Source organism: Thamnophis elegans, chromosome 14, assembly GCF_009769535.1.
Source record: "Thamnophis elegans isolate rThaEle1 chromosome 14, rThaEle1.pri, whole genome shotgun sequence".
NCBI classification, from domain to species: domain Eukaryota; kingdom Metazoa; phylum Chordata; class Lepidosauria; order Squamata; family Colubridae; genus Thamnophis; species Thamnophis elegans.
Window position 1 is genome coordinate 4451057 of NC_045554.1, and position 13994 is coordinate 4465050.

General features: G+C 47.1%; 1 protein-coding gene across 1 annotated transcript in view; it reads left to right on the forward strand.

Moving 5' to 3' along the window:
* The first annotated feature begins 3251 nt into the window (after nt 1-3251).
* Nucleotides 3252-13994, forward strand: part of LOC116517664 (myosin-16) — a 59285-nt gene continuing 48542 nt past the window's right edge. The window contains exons 1-7 of the mRNA XM_032230769.1: nt 3252-3526; nt 5601-5744; nt 7670-7826; nt 9539-9566; nt 10167-10263; nt 10378-10470; nt 10664-10727. Of these exons, the coding sequence (XP_032086660.1) occupies nt 3317-3526; nt 5601-5744; nt 7670-7826; nt 9539-9566; nt 10167-10263; nt 10378-10470; nt 10664-10727 (793 nt within the window). The 5' untranslated portion in view covers nt 3252-3316. The remainder of the gene's footprint in view (nt 3527-5600; nt 5745-7669; nt 7827-9538; nt 9567-10166; nt 10264-10377; nt 10471-10663; nt 10728-13994) is intronic.

The following is a 13994-nucleotide window of genomic DNA, read 5'->3' on the forward strand; positions in this document are numbered from 1 at the left end:
GTTGCACCTATTCATCTGAGGTCAGCCCCATGGAGTTCAAGGAGACCTTTGAGTAGAACCGCATAGTCAGCCAGTGTTTCTGTCTTCACCTTGGTAACTCTACGGGGTGTGGACTTCCAAATCCCAGAATTCCCCAACCAGAATTACAGAACACAAAAATACACTAGGTCTCACAATCCCACACTTGGGGCTGGAAAGTTATGTTTTATGGGGTTTTTTTTAAACTACTAAAACCACCTGCTTATTAGTGATTAAAAGAAAAAAAATCTGACAGGCCCAAAACTGGGGGGAGGGGTATAGCAATAGCAATAGCAGTTAGACTTATATACCGCTTCATAGGGCTTTCAGCCCTCTCTAAGCGGTTTACAGAGTCAGCATATCGCCCCCAACAACAATCCGGGTCCTCATTTTACCCACCTCGGAAGGATGGAAGGCTGAGTCAATAGCAATAGCAATAGCAGTTAGACTTATATACCGCTTCATAGGGCTTTCAGCCCTCTCTAAGCGGTTTACAGAGTCAGCATATTGCCCCCAACAACAATCCGGGTCCTCATTTTACCCACCTCGGAAGGATGGAAGGCTGAGTCAACCCTGAGCCGTTGAGATTTGAACAGCCGAACTGCAGAACTGCAGTCAGCTGAAGTAGCCTGCAGTGCTGCATTTAACCACTGCGCCACCTCGGCTCTGTATATACAGTAGAATAGAATAGAATAGAATAGAATAGAATAGAATAGAATAGAATAGAATAGAATAGAATAGAATAGAATAGAATAACAGAGTTGGAAGGGACCTTGGAGGTCTTCTAGTCCAACCCCCTGCTTAGGCAGGAAACCCTACACCATTTCAGACAAAGGGTTATCCAACCTCTTCTTAAAAACTTCCAGTGTTGGAGCATTTGCAACTTCTGGAGGCAAATTGTTTCACTGATTCATTGTTCTCATTGTCAGGAAATTCCTCCTTAATTCTAGGTTGCATCTCTCCTTGATTAATTTCCACCCATTGCTTCTTGTCTTGCCTTTAGATGCTTTGGAGAATAGCTTGACTCCCTCTTCTTTGGGGCAGCCCCTATCGCGTCTCCCCTGGTCCTTGTTTTCATTAAACTAGACACACCCAGTTCCTGCAACCGTTCTTCATATGTTTCAGCCTCCAGTCTCCTAATCATCATTGTTGCTCTTCTCTGCACTCTTTCTAGAGGCTCTGCATCTTTTTTACATTCAACCTACAGTGGTCCAGCCTTTGATTTTACGGAGATATTTCAGAGTAGATCTGCCTAAGGCTTTAGCCATGATCAAGATACCAACAAATGATGTTGAATCATTGATTTCTTTTTTCTTTTCTTGTTGCCTTATAAGAAAGTCAGAGGATCCCAGCTGAGTTTGACCAAAATAAAACAAAAAGCACAGCTCATACATTTGACATGAAAGCTATTCCTGGATTCCACCACGTAAGGCCGAATTGGAGAATTGGGTGGCCTGCTTGAATGGGAAGTGTGCAGAGGTCGTATTCAGCCAGGGGCTGCCCACCCCGCCTGGCTCTATGCCGTCCCATTGAGCCACATTGGAGAGCCGAGGTGGCGCAGTGGTTAGGATCCAGTACTGCAGGCCACTTCAGCTGACTGTTATCTGCAGTTCAGCGGTTCTAATCTCACCGGCTCAAGGTTGACTCAGCCTTCCATCCTTCCGAGGTGGGTGAAATGAGGACCCAGACTGTGGGGGCGATATATGCTGACTCTGTAAACCGCTTAGAGAGGGCTGAAAGCCCTATGAAGCGGTATATAAGTCTAACTGCTATTGCTATTGCTATTTTCGAAGCCGTACGTGTGCGTACAAGCCGCACGCACAAGCAAAGGGCATGCACAGGCGGCCACACCTCTGCGTAGAAGGTGCGCACACACTCGCGAAGAGAGCGTGTGGGGGAAGAGGGGAGAACCGGTAGTAAACGTCCACCTCTGGAAGCACGCTTCACGTTGAAGTAACAACCGAAGGGCTGTGCCTTGAGTAGAAATATCTGCAAGGCACGAAAGTCTATTTCAGACTTCTTCAGTCCCTTGAGTGGCAAAGAGAACTTTGCAAGATGCCCTAGAAGGAGGTGGAGAGGAAGGAGAGGCTCCCGAGAAGTTGTTGCATTATTCGATCTCTCCAGGGGGAAAAAAAACCCCTGATCCAATGAGCTTTTGGTTGATAAAGTCCTTGGCACTTACTAGGAGAAAGGGATCGCTCAAGACACAGTGGATGGTATAAAAGAAACCAGCCAGTCATCAACGAAACGCATCTCTCCGTCTCAGTTCTTCAGGAGGTACTCCTGGTTGGAACTTTGGCATGGGGACAGGGCAGGAAGGCTAAGCGGCGGAGCAGGCGATGGGTGGATGGATGGATAGATTTTTATTTCATTTTTATTCATTTAGTTTGCCACTCAGGTGCAAGATGGCAGGAATAAGGACAACATGAATAAGAACACAGGAAATGGGTAGAAATAAATGGGGAGAGTAGGAGAGGGACGGAAGGCACGCTGGTGCACTTATGCACGACCCCTTTACAGACCTCTTAGGAATGGGGTGAGGTCCACGCTAGACAGTTTGAGGTTGAAGCTGTGGGGGGTTTGAGGATGTAACAACGGAGTCAGGTAGAGCATTCCAGGCGTTGACCCCTCTGTGGCTGAAGTCGTATTTCCTGCAATCGAGTTTGGAGCGGTTTACCTTGAGTTTGTATCTATTGTTTGCCCGAGTATTATTGAGGTGGAAGCTGAAGAAGTCATTGATAGATAAGATGTTGTAGCACACAATTTTGTGCACTATGCTCAGGTCAGACCGTAGGTGGCTTAGTTCTAGGTTCTCCAAGCCCAAAATTTCGAGCCTGATGGCATAAGGGATTCTGTTGCGAGTAGAGATAGATGATGATGATGATGATGATGATGATGATGATGATGATGATGATAGATGAGAGAGAGAGAGAGAGAGAGAGAGAGAGAGAGAGAGAGATGGATAATTGATAGCTAGATGATAGATAGATAGATAGATAGATAGATAGATAGATAGATAGATAGATAGATAGACAGACAGACAGACAGATAGATAATTGATAGCTATATGATAGATAGATAGATAGATGATAGCTATATGATAGATAGATAGATAGATAGACAGACAGACAGACAGACAGACAGACAAAAGATAGCTAGATGATTGGCTGCTGGATACATGGATAGATGGATATCTTAAGACAGTTTCCCATTCTCTTCCAGGAACTTTGTGGATTGCGCTCTTCCCTCAATCTTCTCTTTCTTTCTGGATCCATCCTGCGCCTGAATCCAAGCCGACATGCCTGGTGGATACAAAGGAGAATGTGGGGATGATGTTGACCCCTTGCCCTTCTTGGCTCCCACCGAGAAGGAGAAGATTGAAGCCATCAGCAAACCGTACGACATCAAGAAGTCCTGTTGGGTGAAGGACGAGAAGGAAGGCTTCATAGCTGGGGAGATCCAGTCGGAAACTGATACTCAAATCACGGTGAAGACTGTGACCAATCAGGTGAGTTGATAGAAAGGGGAAAGTCCACTTGGGCGTCTCTTAAGTTAGGACCTGGCAGTGTTGCTCAAATCAAGGGGGCAGGGAAGATGAGATGGAACCTATTTTGAATGTTGCATGGAATGACTGGCTGAGGTTTCCATCACAGTAGAATACAGATAAATAGTTAGAAGGATCTTGGAGATATCTAATCTAACCTCTCACCCAGTGCATGAATCCACGATTACAGCATCCTTGACAGATGGACTTCCAGGATCTGTTGAGGGTGAAGGTCACCATCTTTCAAGGTAGATGAAAGGTGGCACAGTGGTTAGAGTGCAGCACTGCAGGCTACTTCAGCTGACTGCTAGCTGTGGTTCAGCAGTTCAAATCTCACCGGCTCAAGGTTGACTCAGCCTTCCATCCTTCCGAGGTGGGTGAAATGAGGACCCGGATTGTTGTTGGGGGCAATGTGCTGACTCTGTAAACCGCTTAGAGAGGGCTGAAAGCCCTATGAAGCGGTATATAAGTCTAACTGCTATTGCTATTGCTATTGCTATAGATTGTTCCACTCTTGAACAATCTTTGGTATTTGGGTGTCGCACCAGAATCAACTCCCTTGTAATTGAAACCCACCGTTTCTTATCTTCAAGGGACATGGTGGCTCAGTGGCTATAACACTAAGCTTGTTGATCAGAAAGGTCGGCAGTTTGGTGGTTCGAATCCCTAGCGCCGCGTAACGAAGTGAGCTCCCGTTGCTTGTCCCCGCTTCTGCCAAGCTAGCGGTTCGAAAGCACGTTAAAAAAAAATGCAGGTAGAAAAATAGAGACCACATTTGGTGGGAAGGTCACAGCATTCCGTGAGCTTTTGGCGTTGAGTCATGCCGGCCACATGACCACGGAGACGTCTTCGGACAGCGCTGGCTCTTCGACTTTGAAACAGAGATGAGCACCACCCCCTAGTGTCTGGAACGACTAGCGCATATGTGCGAGGGGAAGCTTTACCTTTATTTATTAGATTAGATTAGATTGCTTTTATTTATAGGCCGCCCTTTTCCCTGAGGGGACTCAGGGCAGCTTACAACCTATAGGGAGGGGATACGTAAGAGCCGAGGTGGCGCAGTGGTTAAATGCAGCACTGCAGGCTACTGCTAGATCAGCAGTTCAGCGGTTCAAATCTCACCGGCTCAGGGTTGACTCAGCCTTCCATCCTTCCGAGGTGGGTAAAATGAGGACCCAGATTGTTGGGGGCAATATGCTGACTCTCTGTAAACCGCTTAGAGAGGGCTGAAAGCCCTATGAAGCGGTATATAAGTCTACTGCTATTGCTATTGCTATACACGTAATGACATATACAGACAGTACATAATTAAAAAATAGGAGCAACATTCATTCATCATTCGGGTGGGGACGGATCCTAATCTTTAACCCCAGGCCTGGCGGGATAGCCAGATCTTAAGGGCTGTGCGGAAGGTCTGGAGGGTGGTGAGGGTACGAATCTCCACGGGGAGGTCGTTCCAAAGGGTCGGAGCTACTACTGAAAAGGCTCTCCTCCGCGTAGTTGCCAGTCAGCACTGGCTGGCAGATGGAACTCGGAGGAGGCCTAATCTGTGTGATCTAATCGGTCGTGAGGAGGTAATTGGCAGCAGGCGGTCTCTCAAGTACCCAGATCCACTACCATTAAGGGCTTTATGGGTGGTAAGTAGCACCTTGAAGCGCACCCGGAGATCAACAGGTAGCCAGCGCAGCTCGCGGAGGATAGGTGTTATGTGGGCGAACCGAGGAGCACCCACAATCGCTCGCGTGGCCGCATTCTGGACTAGCTGAAGTCGCCGGATGCTCTTCAAGGGCAGCCCCATGTAGAGCACGTTGCAGTATTCCAGCCTAGGGGTCACAAGGGCACGAGTGACTGTTGTGAGAGCCTCCCGGTTCAGGTAGGGTCGCAACTGGTGCACCATTTCTTATCCTCAGGAGAGAGAAAGGAACTTGTGCTCTACATGAGTTTCCACCTTGGTGAATCTATTTCATTTAAGGGCTATCTGACCCCCAGAAATTACCCTGGGAGGCTCACCGCTGTCTTTTACCCTCCCCTCCCATAGACAGTCACCATGAAGAAGGACGATGTCCAGCAGATGAACCCACCAAAGTTCTACCAGATCAGCGATATGGCCAACATGACCTTCTTGAATGAAGCCAGCGTCCTGGATAACCTCCGGCAGCGTTACATTATGATGAGGATCTATGTAAGTGGGTAGATACGTAGAAGCATTTGAATGGATTGGAGAACACTCCACCCCACCCCGGAGATGGTTAGAACCATCTTTCATCCCTGCGGGAGGCAGATATTTGGGAGACATCCTTGTTCATTTTTCCCCCCGAGTGGTGCGTTGGCCTAGAGGCAGAACCCTTGCCTCACAATCAAGAGGCTGTCAGTTCGATCCTGGGTAGAGGCTGTTATTTCTCTCTCTGGGCACAATGAGAATATATCCAGAGCCGCGGTGGCACAGTGGACAGAGGGCAGTACTGCAGGCTGCTTCTGCTGCCTGCTGGCTGCTTGTAGTTTGGTAGTTCAAATCTCACCAGGCTCAAGGTTGACTCAGCCTTCTGTCCCTCTGAGATGAGTAAAAGGAGGACCCGGATTGTTGAGGGCAAGAGGCTGACTCTGTAAACCGCTTAGAGAGGGCTGTAAAAGCACTACGAAGCGGTATATAAGTCAAAGAGCTATTGCTATTGCTAATACTAGAGTTACGGATGACACTCAGAGCTGTTTAAACCGGACCATGTTAAAATGTGATTGGAAGCCATGAAAGGAAGATTAGAAACCCTTTTGGATTATATATAAAGGTTAATAACAACAACAACAACAACAACAACAATAATATAAAGGTTAATAATAATAACAACAACAACAACAATAACATCCTAGGCCCCTGGGTGGGGCCCGACTAGTAACCAATGCCAAATCCGGCGAAACAACTGGCCGCTGTGATACAATTGTACAATAATAATAATAATAATTACAACTGCTGTAAAAAAATCACGCAGACTGATTATAAATTGCGGCGCAATTCAGTAGCACAAATGATCCATTGGAATTTGTGCAAAAATTATAATATTAAAACAGCAACAAACTGGTGGGAACATCAGCCTGAAAAAGTCACCGAAAATCAGATGGTCAAGATCTTGTGGGATTTCCGTATACAAACCGACAAAATACTGGCGCATAATACACCAGACATCACACTGGTTGAGAAAAATAAGTCTACTATCATAGATATCGCAATACCAGGTGATAGCAGGGTCGCCGAGAAGGAACATGAAAAAATCGCAAAATATCAGGACTTAAAAATTGAAATTCAACGAATATGGCACAAACCAGCAGTGGTAATTCCAGTGGTAATTGGCACACTGGGTGCTATTCCAAAAGCACTGGAATTACATTTAAAACAGTTAAAAATTGACAAAATCACCATCAGTCAAATGCAAAAAGCCGCACTGCTCGGATCTGCACACATATTACGAAAATACGTTACGACGTCCTAGGCCCCTGGGTGGGGCCCGACTAGTAACCAATGCCAAATCCGGCGAAACAACTGGCCACTGTGATACAATTGTATAATAATGAGAATTAAGTTAGATTCAGTTAAGTCTTGAATACTAGGGGGAAAAATGATATGATGCAGGATATAGTCAAAGGAGCGATAATGATAATGTATATATATATGTACGGGTACAATATAACGAAATGAGATGTAAATTGCAAACAATGATTTGGAAAGAAGGATAGAAAACTTTGTTATTAAATATTATGGATGTTTAGCTAGAATAGGATATAAGGATTTAGTGTCATTGGAGGATTTTAGAAATAGTAAATGAAATGCCAGGATGTGGTTATGTATTAAATTGGTATATTTTATGATGAAGGACGTTTAAACAACTATAGTCAAATGAAAATGGAGGTATGATGACAGTAACAGGTATAAATATCTGAGTTAAGATGAATTATGCTTGATGACTGTGGAAGAGATGCATGGAAGCCTTTTGTAACCAACTGATACACTTTCTACAGTATGTAAAGAAGATTTTATGTGTTGTGTTTGTTTTGAAAATTAAAAATATATTTTTAAAAATGTGATTGGAAGCTGATCTTGACTTGTTCTCCTCCAAGACATATTCTGGCCTCTTCTGCGTCACCATCAACCCTTACAAGTGGCTGCCCATCTATGGGGCACGCGTGGCCCAGATGTACAAGGGCAGGAAGCGCACGGAGGTGCCTCCTCACCTCTTCTCCATCTCTGACAACGCCTACCATGATATGCTTATGGGTGAGTGCAGAGGAGATCCTCAAAAGCTCCTTTAATGGTTGCAGGAATTGGGCATGTCCGGCTTAATGAAAAGAAGGACCAGTGGCGGATTAAGGCTCACTGGTGCCCTAAGCACTGACAACCCTTGGTTCCCCCCCTCCCCGCTCTTTTGTCCTCTTGGAAGAAACGTCCTTCTGGGTTCAGCTCCAAGTGGGGGAAAAGACCCTGGAAACATGGAGGCTGCTTGGAAAGATGGTTTAATGGTGGACAGTATCACACGGCTTGAGCTCCTGAACTGGAAAGGGGGGATCCCATGCTTCCAGATGTTGGGTGAAGAAGAAAAAAGAGGCAGAGATGCTGAAAGTCCCTGATTTTATGCCCTCTCTGGCCTTTGATCTTGATCCTCTATTCTGATTGGTTGCCAGGCTCCCATGGGGCCATGCAGGGGCAACTCTCTAGGCTGTCTTGAGTCCAGGTTTGGTTGAGCATTGCTTCTTCCCAGGTGCCCGGTGGTGAGATGGGTAAAGGGCTAATACTATCCCACCTTAATCCCATCACCCTGGAGCTGGAGGGGGAGATCTTTGCTATGTAGAATAGACTGGCCCAGGCCTTTTAATGCCCCATTGACAAAGGTGGGGGCTATTAAGAGTGAGTCTGTTTCCTACCTAAGCACACTTTTCTCCATTTCTGACCCAGGGAAATGTAATATCCTGCCTTTTCAATATTTCCCAGGATATTTCATTTTCCTAGGAGACCGGGATGGGTTTTAACTTCCTACAGGAAAATACTGTACAAATCTCCATTGTTTTTTTTTTCTTTCTTTCTCAACTCTATGGTGCCTCCTGGTGCCCTGAGCAAGGGCTTAGTCTGCTTAATGGTTAATACACCACTGATGAAGGACTAGGAGAGACACGATAGCAGTCTCCCAAGATTTGATGGGCTGCCCCAAAGAAGAGGAAGTCAAGCTATTCTCCAAAGCACCAGAGGGCAGGACAAGAAGCAATGGGTGGAAACTAATCAAGGAGAGAAGCAATTTAGAACTAAGGAGAAATTTCCTGACAGTGAGAACAATTAATCAGTGGAACAGCTTGCCTCCAGAAGTTGTGAATGCTCCAACACTGGAGATTTTTAGGAGAAGATTGGACATTTGTCTGACATAGCAAAAAGTCTCCTGCTTCTAGGTTGGACTAGAAGACCTCCAAGGTCCCTTCCAATCAATTCTATTATTCTGTAAAGGTCCTCTCTTCGTCCCTCATTCCGTTTACACAAAGCCAAGTGCACCAGGGTTAGACTAGAAGACCTCCAAGGTCCCTTCCAACTCTGTTATTCTATTAGTATGTAAATGTCCTCTCTTTGTCCCTTGCTCCATTTACACAAAGCCATGTCTGAATTTTATACAGGACAATACAATAGCAGAGTTGGAAGGGACCTTGGAGGTCTTCTAGTCCAACCCCCTGCCTAGGCAGGAAACCCTATTCCGTTTCAGACAAATGGCTGTCCAACATCTTCTTAAAGACTTCCAGTGTTGGGGCATTCACAACTTCTGGAGGGAAGCCGTCTCCAGAAGTTGTGAATGCCCCAACACTGGAAGTCTTTATAATCAAACAAGGGTCCATTCCTAAGGCTTCCCAAGTGTTTATTTGGATAACTGGCTATTGATCAATTCCATGGGATTTAGAGAGAGAGAAAAAAAACAGATTATCCAATGTTCTCTTTCTCTCTTCCTCCAATAGATCGTGAAAACCAGTCTATGCTGATCACGTAAGTGGCCCTATTTCTCTCCCACCCACCCCCTATATATTCCCTACTAAAATATTAATAAAAATGGCTTGGTTTTTAATGCTCCACACACCGTACAAGGAAAAATGAAAGCGTATCATATGAATAAGCGACCAAATTAATAATAAAAAAAAGTTCAGCTTGAAATTGATTTCCTGGCAACAGACACTTATGAGAAAGCTTATTGTAGGCATCAGGAAATGTTTCCAGAAGATGGTTTTTTTCTGAGCTAGTACGAAAGGGATACTGCAATTTTATTTAAGGAGTAAATGCTCCATCTTTGAAACCTTTCTGAATGGGGAAGGCAGATTCCCGGAATCCCTGTGTGACTAACTTAACAATGCAGGGATTCACTTAATGACTGTGGCCAGGAAAGTCGTAAAATGGGGTGTGGGGTGCGGAAATTCACTTAATAAATGTCTTGCTTAGTAACTTACGTTTTGGGCTGAATTGTTGGGGTAATTCCATTAACCATCGTGGCAAAAGTCGTAACAAGGCAAAGCTCACTTAACAAATACCTTACGTAGCAGAAATCGTGGCCATAAGTTGAGGATAACTGATATAATCTTCCTTTACCTCTAGTGGAGAATCCGGAGCGGGAAAAACTGAGAACACGAAGAAAGTCATCCAATATTTTGCCAACATCGGAAGTACTGGCAAAGCCTCTGCCGATGGAAAGGTAAATAGAATTCTGGTCTCTTAAAGTGGCCCTGAAAAACAGCACAACATCCTTAAGCCTTCCAAAATGTTCCTTGGTAGAGTGAGGATGATGATGGTCTTTGTTTTGGGGCAGGGCTCTCTGGAGGATCAAATCATCCAGGCCAACCCTGTCCTTGAAGCTTTTGGGAATGCCAAAACCACCAGGAACAACAATTCGTCTCGCTTTGTAAGTATCGGATTCCCAAATGGAGTTTTCTCCCTTCTCCCTATCATGCCAATGATGACGTTGTCGCGCCATTTGGAAATGGTTTTAACAGACGAGGAGTAGAGCCACTGCCAAGATAAGGGTCAGATGAGAGCCATAGCACTTAGACTTATATAATGCTTCACAGTGCTTTTTTTTTTTTTTTCTTATCCAGGGTAAATTCATACGAATTCATTTTGGCAGTACAGGGAAACTGGCTGGAGCCGATATTGAGAGCTGTAAGTTTCTAATTTCTCTAATGACAATTCCCCATTCTCAACTCCTGTCTCCATTTTACCTGGCATGTATTAATAATTTAATCCATCCATCCATCCATCCATCCATCCATCCATCCATCCATCCATCCATCCATCTATCTATCTATCTATCTATCTATCTATCTATCTATCATCTCTCTCGCTATCGATCTAATCATCTATCTTTCTCTCTCTATCATCTATCTATCTTTATCTACCTATTATCCATCTTTCCATCTATCCATCTATATCTATATCTCTATCTATCTATCTATCTATCTATCTATCTATCTATCTATCTATCTATCTATCTATCTATCTTTCTCTATCTATCTATCTATCTATCTATCTATCTTCTATCTCTCTCTCTCTCTCTCTCTATCTATCTATCTATCTATCTATCTATCTATCTATCTATCTATCATCTCTCTCGCTATCGATCTAATCATCTCTCTCTATCATCAGACCTGGCATGTATTACTGAAACCTGGCTGGGCCCGGAGGGAGGAGTCCCCCTCGTAGAGATGTGCCCAGAAGGATTTCAGGTGCTGCACCAGCCGAGAGCCCAGAGAAGGGGTGGGGGTGTGGCTATCGTTATCCGGGAGTCGTTAGCACCTCGTAGGATCCCTGCTCCGGAGCTTGTCGGGTGTGAGTCTCTGCTGGTAAAGTTGGACCTCAAGGGTCAAGTGGGTCTGCTGTTAACGTACCTGCCTCCCAACAGCGTTGCAGCAGCCCTCCCCTCGCTCCTCGAGTCGGTAGCCGAGCTGGCAATTGAGTTCCCTAGACTTATGGTCTTGGGGGACTTCAATTTGCCTTCGCTCGGTGAACACTCTGATGGGGCGCAGGAGTTCATGGCTTCCATGACGGCCATGGGCTTGACCCAGGTAATTCGGGGCCCAACCCATTCAGCGGGTCACATGCTCGACCTCGTATTTCTCTCGGAGCAGTGGACTTGTGATCTTGGTCTGAGGGGTAATGAGATCATACCCCTGTCGTGGTCAGACCACTGCCTACTGAGGCTCGACTTTCGGAGACCAAACCCCCACTGTAGGGAGGAGGAACCGACCAGGTGGTTCCGCCCCAGGCGACTTATGGAGCCTCTGAGGTTCCAGACGGAGCTTGGGGTTATTCCTGATACTCTCGCCCACAGTCCGGTGGAGACTCTGGTTGCTGCCTGGCACTCGGCAGCATCGGAGACCCTTGACCAGATTGCGCCACTACGGCCCCTCCGAGGCGGCGGATCCCGGAGGCCTCCTTGGTTCACCGAGGAGCTCCGGGAGATGAAGCGCCGGAGGAGATGCCTAGAGCACCTATGGAGGTCCGATAAATCCGAATCGAACCGAGCAATCCTAACAACCAGCACCAAGGAGTACATCAGGGCACTTAGGGCAGCAAAAAGATCTCACATTGCCACCTTGGTTGCGTCCGCCGAGTCACGCCCAGCTGCCCTGTTTAGGATAACCCGTTCCCTCCTAAATAGGAGAGATACGGGGGAACCCTTGCAGGGTAGAGCTGAGGATTATGCCCAATTCTTAGCGGACAAAATTGCTCGGTTTCGGTCGGATTTGGACTCCATCCCTGCAGTTCCAGCCGAGGCACAAGAGGATGAATTGGTAGACCACCCCTGGGTTGAGTTTCAGGATGTTGCCCCTGGGGATGTGGACAAGGCTATGAGAGCTGTGAGTGCCTCCACCTGTGTACTGGACCCGTGTCCCTCATGGCTGGTTGCTAACAGCAGTGAGGTGACACGAGGCTGGATCCAGGCGGTTGTTACTGCCTCTCTTCGGGAGGGGCACTTCCCCGCCGCACTTAAAGCGGCGGTGGTGAGACCCCTCCTGAAGAAGCCATCTTTGGATCCAGCTGTCCTTAACAACTACCGTCCAGTCTCCAAACTCCCATTTGTTGGGAAGGTTGTTGAGAAGGTGGTGGCCTTCCAGCTTCAGCGGTCCTTGGAGGAAGCAAGCTATCTCGACCCCTTCCAGTCAGGCTTCAGACCCGATTACAGCACAGAAACCGCTTTGGTTGCATTGACCGATGATCTTTGGAGAGCCAGAGATGGAGGCCATGCCTCCATCCTGGTTCTCCTCGACCTCTCGGCGGCTTTCGATACCATCGACCATGGTATCCTTCTGCGACGACTGCGGGAGGTGGGGGTGGGAGGCACTGTGTTACGGTGGTTCTCCTCCTACCTCTCGGACAGGTCGCAGTCGGTGTTAGTGGGGGGGCAGAGATTGACCCCTAGGCCCCTAACATATGGGGTGCCGCAGGGTTCGGTCTTATCCCCCCTACTATTTAACATCTACATGAAACCGCTGGGTGAGATCATTCGGAGGCACGGGATAAGATACCATCAATACGCGGATGATACTCAATTGTATCTGTCCGCCCCGTGCCAACTCAATGAAGCGGTGGACGTGATGAACCGAGGTCTTGAGGCCGTTATGGACTGGATGAGGGCTAACAAGCTTGTACTCAACCCGGAGAAGACCGAGTGGCTGTTGTGCGTTCCTCCCAATAATTCGATCAGTGTTCCATCGCTCAGGCTGGGGGGTCAAACTTTATACCCCTCAGAGAGGGTTCGCAACTTGGGAGTCCTCCTGGACCCACAGCTGACTTTCGACCACCATCTGACGGCTGTGACCAGGGGGGCATTTGCCCAGGTTCGCCTGGTGCGCCAGTTGCGACCCTACCTGAACCGGGAGGCCCTCACAACAGTCACTCGGGCCCTTGTGACCTCTAGGCTGGAATACTGCAATGTGCTCTACATGGGGCTGCCCTTGAAGAGCATCCGGCGACTTCAGCTAGTCCAGAACGCAGCCGCGCGAGTGATTGTGGGTGCACCTCAGTTCACCCACATAACACCTATCCTCCGCGAGCTGCGCTGGCTACCTGTTGATCTCCGGGTGCGCTTCAAGGTGCTACTTATCACTCATAAAGCCCTTCATGGTAGTGGGTCTGCGTACTTGAGAGACCGCCTCCTGCCAATTACCTCCCTGCGACCAATTAGATCACATAGATTAGGCCTCCTCCGAGTTCCATCTGCCAGTCAGTGCCGACTGGCAACTACACGGAGGAGAGCCTTTTCAGTAGTAGCTCCGACCCTTTGGAACAATCTCCCCGTGGAGATTCGTACCCTCACCACCGTCCAGACCTTCCGCACAGCCCTTAAGACCTGGCTATCCCGTCAGGCCTGGGGACAAAGATAACTGTCCCCACCCGAATGATGAATGAATGTTGTGTTCTATTTTT